Source organism: Ooceraea biroi, chromosome 6 (assembly GCF_003672135.1).
Source record: "Ooceraea biroi isolate clonal line C1 chromosome 6, Obir_v5.4, whole genome shotgun sequence".
Taxonomy (NCBI): domain Eukaryota; kingdom Metazoa; phylum Arthropoda; class Insecta; order Hymenoptera; family Formicidae; genus Ooceraea; species Ooceraea biroi.
The window spans coordinates 10,274,242-10,289,118 of NC_039511.1; the positions used below are offsets into that span (position 1 = coordinate 10,274,242).

General features: G+C 39.5%; 3 protein-coding genes across 5 annotated transcripts in view; 1 reads left to right on the top strand and 2 right to left on the bottom strand.

The window, feature by feature from the left end:
- The window catches only part of LOC105286974 (CCR4-NOT transcription complex subunit 6-like), a 601,608-nt gene extending 595,863 nt beyond the window's left edge, over window positions 1-5,745 (bottom strand). The window contains exons 1-3 of one of the 2 annotated variants that reach the window (XM_026970648.1): window positions 5,602-5,745; window positions 4,436-4,754; window positions 4,156-4,337 (exon numbers count right to left, since the gene is read on the bottom strand). In XM_026970648.1, coding sequence (XP_026826449.1) covers window positions 4,156-4,337; window positions 4,436-4,743 — 490 coding nt within the window. In that variant the 5' untranslated portion in view covers window positions 4,744-4,754; window positions 5,602-5,745. The other variant, XM_026970649.1, reaches the window with a different exon arrangement.
- Window positions 5,746-6,267: 522 nt separating this feature from the next.
- LOC105279107 lies at window positions 6,268-11,016 on the top strand. 2 transcript variants are annotated; one of them, XM_011338672.3, is made up of 4 exons: window positions 6,268-6,462; window positions 6,559-6,765; window positions 6,844-8,421; window positions 8,497-11,016. In XM_011338672.3, exons 1-4 carry the CDS (start codon window positions 6,420-6,422, stop codon window positions 10,590-10,592), a joined length of 3,924 nt encoding a protein of 1,307 aa, XP_011336974.2. In that variant the 5' UTR covers window positions 6,268-6,419; the 3' UTR covers window positions 10,593-11,016. The 2 variants fall into 2 exon arrangements, with proteins under 2 accessions (XP_011336974.2, XP_011336973.2); XM_011338671.3 differs by having other exon boundaries at window positions 6,844-11,016.
- A 157-nt stretch (window positions 11,017-11,173) lies between these two features.
- LOC105279109 (U1 small nuclear ribonucleoprotein C) lies at window positions 11,174-12,404 on the bottom strand. The gene has a single exon (XM_011338675.2). It carries the CDS (start codon window positions 12,215-12,217, stop codon window positions 11,690-11,692), a length of 528 nt encoding a protein of 175 aa, XP_011336977.1. The 5' UTR covers window positions 12,218-12,404; the 3' UTR covers window positions 11,174-11,689.
- Between the last annotated feature and the right edge of the window lie 2,473 nt (window positions 12,405-14,877).

Here is a 14,877-nt window from a genome sequence, read left to right on the forward strand (position 1 = left end):
AGAGTAACATGGATTTCTTTTTAGCGAATTTCACGACGCTCCCTTAATTTTATAAAAGCTCTCATTTACCAATGTTATGAGGACTCGCCTTTATTTAGCAATGCAACATCGAAGTCGGGCACCTTCTTTTTAAAAAAACTCATCTTTTTAAAAAGACACGACGGCTTTCGAAACGATACTTGAACGACATCTCGGCACGGAAGAAGCGGTCAAACACGCATTAATGAGGACATCCGAGTGACACGAATTGGTAGTGCGTGTACTTACAATTCACGTCTCGTATTCGCTTTCAGATTTGTAATCAGAATCGTTTTGGCCCAACGACGAAAGTATAAATTTAAATCTATCGAGGTGTAATATATTCAAAAATAAAATTATTTATAAGACATACATAATGTCTTGAGTAATATAATAATAAAATTCTAATGTAATATTTTGCTTAAAAAAAGATTTCTTTGAAATCGTGAAATTCCAAGAAAATTTTGCCAATATGTTATTTTAAAATGTTAATATAAATTAATCTTTTGCACTATATAACGAAGTAATAATTTTTACGAGCATTATACAATTTCAAATAATGTTCGAGCACACGTTTTCAATAAAACAATATTTACATAAAACACAAATAAGATGATAAAAAAATAAGAAAATTAGTTATTTGATAATTTTTATAATTTAAGTACAATATTGAACGGCACGAAAATCACTGTACGTGACAAGCGCTCCGAGATTTCTGCAATCGTTGCAGGTGCCATCTTCGTCATGCCCTAGTTACGAGGCCGTGCTCGGGCTCGTCTACTCGCGTATACACACACCGTGCGCGCCGAATAACGAATGAATCATACCGCGGCGATGTGTACGCAAAGCTGCGGCGGTTCACTTTCTCCTTTCGGTTTCGTCCTCAATTACACGGGGTCTCGAAGTGGGCCCCCGTGTAATTACACGGGTGAGATGGCTCAGCGGACTGCACGCCGAGTGAATCGCGGATAACAATTTTCTTTTCGGGTTCGAGGACCCCTTTCACTCGGCCCGCTGGCACGAGACCCAGTTACCTTGCAATTTCAGAAAATAACATTTTCGTTGCATGGATATTATCGAACGGACGTTTAAATATAGCCTTACGTGCGTATAACGAAATATACACATGTTAAATTGTATAAGAAAATAAAAAATTAATATATTTAAATTTTTTATACATATATGTATGTATGTATGTATGTGTGTGCAAAAGTTTTAATCGCTTTTAGATAATAACAACTTAAATTAACTTTGATTCAGTTTAAGATTATAATTTAAGTTATTCAAATATTATTTTAGTAATTTATGTTTCTCTCTTTCTTTCTCTCTCCGACTTATAATTTAATCAAATTTTCTATTAATATTTAAAACAATTTTAATATTTAAAATAAATAATACTAAAGCGTCAAGAAAATTTGTATACATACATCTTACAATAAGAGATCGCGAGATATAAATAGAAAACGGATACGGAGACAGTGCATCCGTGTAATAATGGGGGCTTCGACGCAACTGGTCTCTGACGTTTCGCAATCTGATGTACGTAAATCGCGGGACACAACAAAGTGGAGGAGACACCTGTAGGCGACATGCAAGTGACACGACCACAATGGGCACGCTTAGGCCAATTATGGCGCAATCGTAGTCATGTTAGTACTGGGAAGTCGCAACGATGCTGCCGTGGGATCCCCCCACCGATACAATAGGAATAAATTTGTTTCCGGGGTTTCAACTCCCACATCCCGCAAATTGCCAAACATGTTCGTACAAATCATTGCGTGTACTTTCGCACACTCGCGAAAGTACACCAACTTACAGTAATCGCGCGGCAAAAGTTTTTCCAACGGTTCGGTGAGCGTATAAAGGCGTATAAAGGGATTTACGTGCAACATTATACGAGGAATACTCCTTTAAGCGAAGAAACCATCGATTTTATTACCGAGTTTTAATCCTTTCACAGCCAATCTACCAAATGCTAGATCATTAATATTAAACGATTCTGAATCAAGCTCGTCCTTAAGCTTCCATGAATTATGGGTTATACGTGTGCTATAAAAATGAACAGGACGTTTAAATGTCCTGCAATGTGCGCACGCGAGTTAGTTTGTAGATATAAAAATGACTCTCTATTACATTCCATGAAAGATAAACTAAAAAGTTATTAAAAAGTTATTAATTCATTATTTTTATAGCTTTCTTACCTTGAAAATTATGAACGTCCATATGTTTATTTCAAGTTAAATGGGAAAGCGAGTTCTAGGTCAACGAGAAACTAGGTATATTTAATGGATCTGCAGTAATAAATTTTTAAATTACTTTCCGACAAGAATAAGCTTTTCGGCTATATCCTTTTCCTTTCAGATATATGCATTCTCTCATCCCGTACTAAAACAAGAATATTCCGACGAAGACGCGTATAAGACGTGTGTTCGACGCGGTACTTCGGTAAAATACAGATATGCTTTCCGCGCGATTTCAGATAAGAAGACCTCGTGTGAAAGCAGAGGAGGAGGAGGAAGAAACGTGCTGAGAAAAGATGAGAGAAAGAGAGAGAGAAAAGAATGACGAGCGGGAACATCCTGATGCCGGGGAAGAGAAATGGCGAAGCAGCCGCGAAGGGGAAATGACTGGCAACGACGCACCGGTGGTGTTGCGGTATCGAATAGTAAAAGTCCTGGAGAACAATGGATAAACGGAATGGTACAGCCGAGACCTTTCAGGCGAGATCGGGTAACCGGCAAAAATGCGCGCAACACAATGGATAGGAGCACGCCCTCCGACAGGAGTCTCCTCTCGCTCTCTTTCTCTGTCTTTATAACCGCAAGTCCTTCTCCACAAGCGTTCGTTTTCCATGGAGCATAAACTCGAGCCCGATCATCCATCCATCCACCCACCCACCCCTGGGCACACCTATTCGACCATACGAAAGAGATGGACATTTGCAGAAACGCGTTTAGGAATGACTTTTTGATGGTAGGAGGACCATTTGAGAATATCCAAAGAGCTATATTGCTTTACAATACGAATCATCACTGATCATTTTGTTATTTCTCAAAAAAACTGAATTCATTAAAATATTGATACTTTGTTTAATTAGGCAATATCAATAAAATCATTTACTTTATCGAAATATTAATAGTGCCAATTTTATTTAACATTACTTTGAACAAATATAGTTTTGATTACTGATTTCATCAATCAATATTATATAATGTACATATGAAAATTCTCGAGTATAAACTTACAAAAACCATTTATAAAAAGCTCTCTTTCCGACATTTTAGCTTTTCTTATATGTAAACAGATTTTCCTCTTCGTTTTATTTTTAAATTTTCGATATGTAAATGTAAAAAACATAAATGCAAAATTAATCACAAGTATTTATTTTTCAATATTTAAAGTTAAATTTTTCTATGCGTCACGTAGAACAAACGGCGTCATCTACCGTGAGTAACTTCAAACTAGCGGTAGACAGCTAAACGTTTTCAGATAAAATAATCATCCTTTTTACCGACGATAATCTACACAATCTCGTTTCAAATAGAAATAAACGATTGCAAATATAAATAGAAAGTATTATTCGCGCAATATTGATTTCCCCGGGCAATTATACTTTTACCAGCGTATCTAGACAATTATACTTTCGCTATTTTGTCTCGATTAGCAAATAATTCATGAAATTCACTAGGTCCCCTATGAAACAAGAGAGGTTTCTTTCGATTTTTTCGTTACAGTATAATATAATTATGCAGACCTCTATACATCGATAATCTCTATTATTAACTCCTTCACGATGGCGGAGCTGGTTGCCACTATGTTACTAATATACCAAAGAACGAGTCGCGAATGTCCATTAATATGGCGGACAGAGTCCGTCCCGCGTTAGGGCAGAGTTCGAAACAATAATCAATTTCATTCTTGCATTTATTCTCATCGTGCAGTAAGAGATAAATGACTATCGTTGATGATCGTTGATATTCAATGCTCAGGCGCTTATCAGCTGTTTAGCAACAGCAGAGATTGTTACACATAAAAAATACCTCATAAAAAATATGGAAATAAATTTCCTGAGGCGAAATATATACCCTAAAAAAGATCTCCAGTAATTTCGTGAGCAATTAAAATCTCTCCATTTACCTTGTAAGTGGTCCAGCATGAATGACAGCAGCTTGTTCGTCCCTGCAGGCTCTCCGTTCCCGTACAGCGCCATCACCTCCTTGCTGAGCGGATTTCCTTGAAGACCAAGTACTTGTAACTGGAACAACTTGCCTAATTCATACGGTAACACGCGAAGGTAGTTTTGGTTCAATAACAACTCCCTGAAACAACAGAATTGCAGGTGTAAGAAAAGTTTTGCGTACATAGAGCACAGTGTCAGTAATATCTTTCCGCTTGGCTTCGTTTAATGCTACCACACCTGAGGTAGATAAGGTCCCCCAGTTCAGCAGGCAGACTGCGTAGCTTGTTACTGCTGAGATCTAGAATGCGCAAGTTGACAAGACGACCGATCTCTGCCGGTACTCTCTGCAGACTATTGTCATTCAGATACAAGGCTGTCAAGTGGATCATTTGCCACAGGTTGGGGCTCAGGTTCCTTATGCTGCCTGTTATCTCCAACTCCGACCAATGAGATTTCTTCCCCGACTGCAGGTCCTCCGAACCCATAAGTGTGTATATACGACGTGGGTTAGAGTTTTCATACTTGTCCTTGTGATTGCGAGACATGTTCCGATATCCTAAAAAAAAGAGATGTGAAATTCCTCTTGAGTAATATTATTTTTACAGGGCTATCAGTAGTTTGTTATCGACTGTTTGTTACTTGTACACCAGATACCAATTAAGTAAAGGAATATGACGAGTCACAGCTTATCTCTCAAATACAGTCTTTGATCCTTATTTCAAACAGTTCAAGTCTTTCAATAAATTTCTCCATTTCCAGTCAAATAGAGCATCACTTTAAAACACAGAGGGTAAATAAATGTTATGCCTTCGCAGTTTGACTATCTAGACACACGTGTATTTGAGAGATATAGCGCGATCAATGGAAGATTAACGCACTCGTGATAAGTCAGTTATCAGAACAGTGCTCGAGCTTGCACTTCAGTGATAAACAATCCTGCCTGAAAGACAATAGAATACAGGGCACAGCAGCTGCCGATTCTGTCACGTGTCACGTACGAGAGCGTCTCGAAAACTCGCAGCTACGTAAAAATTGTCCGAAGGAATGTTACAGGACGGACGATTCGGCAGGTTTCACCTATTCCGTACTGACGGCACACCAGGAGCAGGCCCATAACCTATGAGGGAGAAACGGGACTCTCGCGGTTTACGCCGATCAGGAGCGACGGGAACTCGACGATCTCGAAGCGGCCGGTGATGCTAGTCTCGCCGAGAGTGATTAAATCGCGCGTGGCTGCAAATTTTGCCAGACGGCGAGAAATTTTTTCAGCGTCAGCTATTCGTCTCGTCACGGAGGTTCGTACACTCACGACGACAAGGCGACGCGCTCACTCGATTCTCTCGGCGCGGACACTGCGGCGACTGTCAAGAGCAATGGCACGAAGACGGAACGGCACTACGTACCTTCATCTACCTCTCCAGCACAAACGAAACACGCGAGGAGTTGTTACCGAGTGAAAATTTCCGCGTAAACAAAACTACCTTGACAAACACGGATCCTCCATTTATCAACTGCACCGATCGTGCGCCGAACGGAGCTGCCCGATTGGCCGAAGCTTCCCGAAGCAGCCGACGTCGCTAGAGATTTGTCAGCGATGCCAAACGCTCGGCACTAGGGGAATTGAGGTAACGAAATAAAACTATTCTATAGTTACTATTCATCGAAGTATTTACTAGCAGAGAGAAGCCTGAGAGTGGTCACGCTCGCGTTTTAACTGTAACGCCTCAAACGTGGACATATGCGTTCCACTTGACGCTCCCAACGCTCGCGGCGTCATTCTATCTTTATTCAATATTCAGTGAGCAATAAAGACAGAATCACTTCAATCACTTCAATCACTTCAATGTCCACGTTTGAGGTGTTACAGTTAAAACGCGAGCGTGACCGCTCTCAGGCTTCTCTCTGCTATATCAGTCCAGTTGATGCTCCAAAATGCTGCAAAACGCCTTCTTTCCTTCTTTTTATTTAAAAGAAAAAAAGGATGGAAAGTGTTTTGACGTTTCATTTGAAGATAGATGGAGAAAAGTACTAATATAGTGTCTTTATAACTTATGTTGGTACTTTCCGAACGGAACCAGAACGTACGAAACTGAATTGGACATCGAACGGAGTAATGCATGTGCACGTGCAGGGTCGTTAATATTTCGCGTTACAATAAAATTTATAATTATTTGTTTAATTGACATATCACTCAACGTCGATCATCTGAATTGCGAGCGCCATGTCGGAGAACACCTTTGAAGACAGAAATAATACATCTTGCGGTACGTAACCTTTATTATTTTTAGCAGTTTTATTCTAGTTAATTTAATTTAGAATAATTATAAGTGTTTAAAAATATATGTTATTATGTGTCGTAGATTATAAACTTGAAGATCTTGAAGACGTGCAGTCGCAGTTGTACGCGAATATTTATTACGAATCGAATATCGAAGGCGATTCTTCAAAAGCTACGGATGTTCCAAAGACAATAAGATTTCACAGTGTGACTGATGAATCGAATTTTGACGCGGAAGACCAACACAAGCCTGATGACAAGCGGTCTATGGAATCCGAGGCTGTTAAAGGTAAATTTAATGAAGCTGAAGAATGGACATGAATATTGTAGCAATGATGCCTTGCTTAAACAGACACATTTGTTATAGAATCAGTAGTAAATGCTGATGTATTGAAGGAACCAGTAGAATCTGTTCAGACTACTACTAGTGACAGAGCATCTGGTAAAGAAACAAATCCTACGTTACACAAGCCTGACAATGTTAATAAGGCACCTGAAAATTCTTCAGCAACCAAAGCAAAGAGAAGCTCAAGTAGTTCTTCCAAAAAATGTAAATCGTCTAAATCGCCTAGACACGCCAGAAAGATTTGTCAAGATGATTTGCAAGAGGACAATACTGGTCCAACGAACGATGCGGAGATATATTCAAAGTACAATGTCCTCCAGAAGCAAGAGAAACGAAAGAAGCGTAACGAGAGCACACGAGTGTCGGGGGACAATTCAGATTCCGACTCTATTTTTGAGGTTCCAGTTCCACCGAAACCGATACCACTGCTTATAAATCTGCAAGATTCTGAGGAGGAAGATAATAGAAATTCAGAAGATAATAGAAGGAGGAAGATAATAGAAATTCAGAATAAGCGTGATCCTGTATCAGGAAGCTCAGGTAACAGAGATGTTTCGAAGAATGCACGTTCAAAAGCGATATATCAAGCGTTTATATCAAGCGTGACTATTAATTCGAACGTTGCAAGGAGCTCGAAGAACAGTCGCGACAAAGATGTACCTTCCAAAGACAAGAGCGGTAGTAAAAGTAAATTTCCGTGTAATAGAAACACTTTAATCGATTTGGAATTGGAGCCGCCAACATGCATGCCGGAACTCGAGGAAGATATAGTTTTAAATTGCACGAATGCTCAGAGAGAGGTCAGGAACATTAATTACGAGCGGGTGTCTCAGGTATTTAAACCGTTTTCTAAAAACGCGAATACGCAAAGCGCATTACCTGTAGCGAGAAACTGGAATGCAAGAAGGGAACCGCAGAATACGGCGAGGAATACGCTACAAGATATGTCGAGGACAGGTAGCAGGACTGGCGCGAATCTGCAGGAGAAAACATTCGCGACGCCACTAAGAAGATCGTCAAGACTGAAAAAGATGGAGCAAAATATCGGCCGAAGTAACGCGCAATGTAATACGGATTATTCGTGGCGTACGGGTAGAGGTATCTCCGCTAATATGAGGACCGAGTTGTCGTGCGGCAGCGGTAACGCGACGGACTGGAAGAGACGACGCGACGACGAGGATCGAGACAATCCTGAAGTAATAAAACGACAGTGCATCGTTCAGCGATGCGATCAGGACGTCGCGCCGCACTGCAGCGGCAGCGGACAGGGGAGCAATAAGTCGTCGAGCGTTTCCTCTTTCACTTCGATGCCGGAGAGCTTGAGGAACCGTTACTACTCGACTCGTGGCCAAGAGAATTTCAGCGTGGCCGAGATGCAGCGCGGCATGTCGAGGGACCCGCGAATGTGGGCGATCCTGGACGAGGACCTGATTCCCTTCGGCAAGAGGCAGTGCTGGAAGATGCGATGCACGAATTGCCAGCAGGACGGCCACCGGTGCGGCGACTGCACGAATCCACGTAAATTGCCGTGCTGCCACATGTGCGGCATGGAAGGCCACAGCGAATTCCGCTGTCCGAAGAAGAGCTGCTTGACTTGCGGTAAGCAGCAGAGCGCGTATCGTAAAAATTGTGAATACTGTCGTGTCCTCTACTGTACTATGTGTAATTCGATAGGACACAAGCTACAGCAGTGCCCGGATCTATGGCGACGATACCATCAGACGATCAGTGTGGACAGCCTGCCACTGCAGGATCCGGGTAACGTGATGAAACCGCCGAATCAGCTGCACTGCTGCAACTGCGCCAAGCGCGGCCACGAGTCGTCCATGTGCAACGAGTACCGGTGGTCCCCGCACTTCCCTACGCCAGCGGCCGTTTCCAACTACATCGACGGACCTGTGTACATAATGGAGAACTTGGCGAGCGGCCTCCAGACGACAAATATCTCGACGCCCGTAGTAACAAGCGAGCCAATACCGGTTCCTCAATCTCCAAGGGAGCAAACAACGGGAGAACACGTGAGACCTTCTGTGAATGCAGAAGCATCGAGTGCCAGCGAGACGCCGATTCCGCAAGAGGCCGCGTGGGTTCGAGAAACGAGAGAAACTTCGTATATTCCTATAACAATCGAGCCTTCTTCTTGTCCTAAAGACAACCATAAGAACATGTCTTCTTGTCCTAAAGACAGCAACCGTAAGCAAAAACTAGATGAACTAAACGCGATGCACTGGATTAATATTGTATATAAATGCGGTACGATAATGCATCACAAGAACGACAAAACCCTAAGGTCAATATTGAACAATTTGGCTACTCTTCCTAGCATGGAACATTATTTTCCTTTCTCTAGAAGGAATATGATAATCAGCGATTTAGAGGCACGCAAGATTGCTCCGGTATTCCTTGAGAAGTTATCCGGAAAGCTAGAGTTCGAAGTGAAAATAGGATTTGTACGCGAGCATAAGGGCATGATAATGCAAGTGATAGCATTGGAATGTTACGTGGGTTACATCAACCAACTGCTGACTCATTGGATCCATATTCCGGACGACGAAAAGGATTACGGAGTGGACGTGACCTTACCTATGAATCGCATAAAGATGTATAACTTGCTAAACACGAGGCGACCGCAACTGCAGAAACTACAGTTCACATCTCTCGATGAGCACACGAAGCGCAATGAAAATGATCCACAATACCTTTTCTGGATCATAAAGCGAGCCAAGGCTGAATTAAAAGGGCACAGACATACAAAAAATACAAACGAATATTTCCCTCTACGCAAGAAATTGTGGCGCTTGCAGATCAAACTTCTTATCATTGTTAATACCGCGACTGCACTAAAAAAGTGTAATAATTATGTATCTCTCTTCTTGGAAGAGATGCAGTGCCTAAAACAAGCTAAGCATAAACGGAAGGAAAATCTCAGCCCTGCACAATATCTTAAACTCACTCTGCTCTATAATCGTTTGTTCGTGCCGCACACGTCACGTTATCTCTACAAAATATTGCATTGCATTCAGGAATACGAGAAAACGAAGTACAGTAACAAGTATTGTCCGTCGCAAACACAACAGCAGAGCAAAATGACGTCATGTAAGCAAGACAATCCTGCATTGTATGCCAGTGAAAATGCCTCGTTATTTCCCGCGGCGTCTTGCACTGTGCAAGATATTCATTTTACTCAAGATCCCCCATTGCTTCTACAGCAGCATGCAGATAACGATATCTCAATCGAGAGAAATGACGTGAACGATATTCCACTTAGAACCAGCGACGCAACAAATGACAAGTGCGACGAGCTGTTCGTAATCGATAGTATTGGTGACCAGAACTTTCAAGCTGCTACACCGTTGACTACCGAATCGATACCGGTACCATCAAAATGTGTGGAAAAAGATGAAGTTCAAGCATCAACGAGCTATGTAAATTATAAAGTCAATGTATCCGCTAGCAATGAGGGTAACGCACACATAAGACAAATTAATCAGCCACAGCTTAATTCGCAGGTGAACTCGAAAAAGAAAGGGAGACAAATATTTATAAATTTACATCAGGATAAAATTACACGTGACAAGGCATTAAATCTCGTACAAGAGGCTCGTGCATTTCAATCGCCTCATATGATGAAAGCAGCCAACGAATTCGAAAAAAAGATTAACAATAACGCAGTTATGTTCAATCATATTCGCACATTGAGAAAATTGATTAATCTAGAAAAGAAATATCAAAAAAATGTAAAGAATTTTTGCAATTATTTGCAGGTGTAATCTCTCTGCAGAAATTATTCGATGTAGCATTCATTCGATGATAACGCGATATTGCGATCGAAGTTGCTAGAGGAATGTTAAGTATTTTGTTTATTTTATATGTACTAAATATGCGAAAATTGTTTCTTATGTTAAATAATATGTGCATACTATGTTCGAAGATCAGAAATAAGTGGACAATTGTTATAATAGAAAATAAAGTATTTTGGAAATCATTTAACCATATGTATTCACTCCTGCTCTATTAATTGTATGTTACTGTTTCAGTAACGCGTGACGTTGATAATAATGTTTGAAATTAAATCTACATTATTATTAGACTGTAGTTATTTTGTATACTTATACAAATGGATTGTACCTGTATCTGTCTTTTTATATTTCTCAATGAAATATTAATAAATGTGTTGATCACTTCTCTTATTAATTATATTTTTCTTATTTTTATATTATTATTCCTTATTAGTCATGATAGTATTTCAAAATATTAATTACTATCATATTATTTCGTTATAGCAAACTGAATTAACTTTATTCTTTTATATTGTTGCATTTTTCAGAGGGAAATATTAAATATTCTTAAATATAATGCAAATAAATTTATTTTGTGTTTAAAGAATTTAAAGAATTGTATCAATGCAGGAGAAAATGTTACGTTGTAATATTGATATCGTCATATACTTATCGCTAAATCTTATTAACACTATGTAATCTTATATGTACATATATATTGCTAAAATAATTTCTAACAACTCAAATGATTGATAAATCTTCAGTGTCTTGAATTCCATGTCTCACATTCATTTTACATTCACTTCTCAGAAATCAATTTTCACCTTACATAACTATTTACTTCATCATTGAAAATACAGAAAAAGATATGAAAAATATTCAGATACCGATTACATTATATTTATTTAGAAGAGTATTTGTGAGTTATTCAAGCTCGCTACAAAGTTCTCAATCGCAGGAGATCCTTCAGTATTTATACAAAAGTACTTACACGTACAACGTACACAATTATTAAATAATCAAAGCACTTGGCCAAGTCCATATTGTCTGATGTAATATACAAGATTTAACATTGTTCAATTTGGATGTTATTTCTTCATCGGAGGTGGTCCTACCATCGGTGGCGGTGGTCCGTTCATCGGTGGTCTCATGTGTCCCATAGGACCTATAGGACCCATCATAGGACCCATCGGTCCCATCGGCCCCATCATAGGTGGTCTCATGCCCATCATCGGCGGTGGCATTGGTCCATGAGGTCCCATCATCATAGGGCCCCCTGGCCCCATCGGACCGGCTGGATGCATACCTGGCGGTGGCATCATTCCCGGAGGTCCTTGCGGTGGCACTCCGGATCTCGAGCCAAGACTAGAGCCAAGATTCGGCGGAGGTGGTATCGCTGCACCCTTGTTGGCCGCGAATGGGTTCGACGCTATCTTTCCAGCCTTGAATGCCGCCGTGGTCGCGTCGATCAGATGCTGAGCCTGCTCCTCCATCCATTTCTGATAAAAGTACTTCACGTTGTCTTTGTGCTTGCGACCCTGGCAGTGGGTCTTTCGCACGCTCGGCGAATCATGAGTCAAATATGTGTCGCAGTAGTCACAGTAGTACTTTGGCATCGTCCGACGAGTCCCCCGTCACGTTCTGAGGTTATAGATTGAGGTTAATAACCGAAATTCTCCGGCTATTTGTCGCACGACTTCCACGATTGATGGATACGAGCAGAGTAGAGCTTCTAGGTTATGTGTATCGCAGCTGCAGCGACGCATTCACGCATGGCGAGTACAAAACGTACCAGTAAAACCGCGCGTGCACGCATTGGTCACTAGCGTGCAGCCAATAAAGACACTAGAAGACGACTGCTCAATTCAGGTTCGCTCCTTTTCGCTGCACTTTTGAACTAGTGCAATAAGTTAACTTGTGATGCTACTCAGTTAATCGCGCCTGCATAGATAATTAATTACACAATGTTTAATAATGTACTATTGGTTAAAAGTGTGTCACTTCTATTATCCTCATATTCGGCAAGAATCTCAAGTAGGTAGATTTTCAAAATAATTTCTGGCATAATTTATAGAATGTATACATAATAAATTCATCACCCTGAGCAAAGAGACGGGTAGCCATGATTGTTAATTTGATCGAACAGCATCACACAGATATATGTATGTATCGATGTATTGTAAGATATTTTCTCGAAGGGCATTCTACTAATAACTGAACAAAAACATCCTTTAGACATCAGTGATGTCGAAAGGACGTATCTTTGCGATGTCGTTTGGATTTCTGTGCTGTCTGGAATCACGAAGGAGAGTGCGGCTATATCTGATTTTAGACGATCGACCTTCTAGATCCTTTCTAGTTGTGAAACAATTCGCACATCAAAACATATTTATCGTTTTGGAATTGATGTACGCTCGTGCTAGCTTTCCTCGTATCTGATCGCTCGAGCTAATAATCTCTCAATATCAAGACCAAGTATGTGAATTAAAAACGATCTCGTGATTGTTATGACGCGACAATTGATTGATAAAATAATACGATTTAATTAAATTTAATTAAAACGGGTGCTCTCTGTGCGATGCAAGGAGAAATTACGAGAAATATTCGGGTAATTATGGAATCGAAATCCAATACAGAAAATCGACGCGGCGAGACGACGACAATAATACACGATAATATAGAACTCGATACTGTAGGACGATTGAGAAATGTTATGTGCCTATAATAAATAACAATATCATTCGCGGATTAAATTCAATTATTGCATTATATCATTGATTACTTCGAGTACTATTCAAAACAAGTTCGAAATATTAGGCTTCTTTGAATGTGTCTAGAATTAATAAACACATATATGTGTGTTCGTGCAATTAACACACTATTATTATTTTAATATATATAGTATTGTTCAATTGCGTTATATAATTAATTAGAATGTTCTTAGTTACAATGCACATTTATATTGATGACTTAAAACAGACATTTAAATATATTTAAAACTTGTATGTTTCAGGAAAAACTTTTTGAAAATATTCGGCCTCTGATCTGAATATCGATGCAAATTGTTGCACATGTGGTAAGTACATTAGACTCTAAATTTAAGATTGAAAATTTATATAAAATGTTACATCTCCCTCTCAAAATGTAAAATTTATCATAATTTATGTTTATAATCTCGCATTCTGTTTCTCTCTTCACTTTAAATTATTATAATATATTTTAAGTGTGTACATTCAGGACGAAAAAATATGAGTAGAATGAAAAGAATCGCTCGTTGATGAAATATTTCTGTTTATTCTGAGCAAAGTACAAAACTTTCTTCCAGCTTAAGATCTAGCAAGTTACATTTGCGAAGGTTCTCCTGTCCTTTGCGCGATCGCAAATAATCGATAAATGCGCCGTTGGCGATCTAACTCGAAATAATTTAATTAATTAAGGCAACTCGTTATATATGCTTTATACATGTTATTAATCTCTCTCACGTATGTATTATATATAATCTCTCTCTCATTCATCATTCAATTATAAAGCCGAATCACACGTCGTAATACATTACACATTCGTCTCACGCGATTAACGGCACTTCTCTTCTCAGAAATCTTTGAACCTTTGAAATGCGATACTATGTATATACTAAATTGTACCCCGACTAGACTAGCAAGCGATCGAGACTCAAAACCGGTTGCGATTACACTGCTCGGCCGTGCACAAATTTCACTGAAGTGCCGGGTGGGAGTTAGGGTCCCATCAAGTCGATAAAATAATAAATTAATACCTTAACGATAAAAATTCCGAGTATAGTAATAGTTTGATGTCGTCGGTCAGTTATCCGAGACTATTGACGTACGTGACGAATATCGTGAGGCATAAGTGGATTAAAAATCGCAACTAACTTATTCCTATTGCTTCTATTATTTAACAAAATAGAAAGGACATTTTGATTTACCGATCGCACGAGGGACGGTCTAGTATTTACCTAACAATTCAAAAATATATTGGCAGTGAACATTTTTGTACACGTATTAATTTCGAATAGTAAATTTATGCTTGACTGTCAAATATTTGATTTTTTCCCGGGTTGTCTGTATAATGCGCGACTTATAACTCACCGTGTATATAATTTTCACGTGTCTCTTAGCCATTAATATATCTCTTAAATCCCGTAAATAAATTAATATAGCCCAAATGGTTAAAATACTGTGTAATATTGGGAAAAGGTAATAAAAAAAGTATTCTTAATAGAATTATAAAAAACGTTTGTCATGTCTTTTCGAAT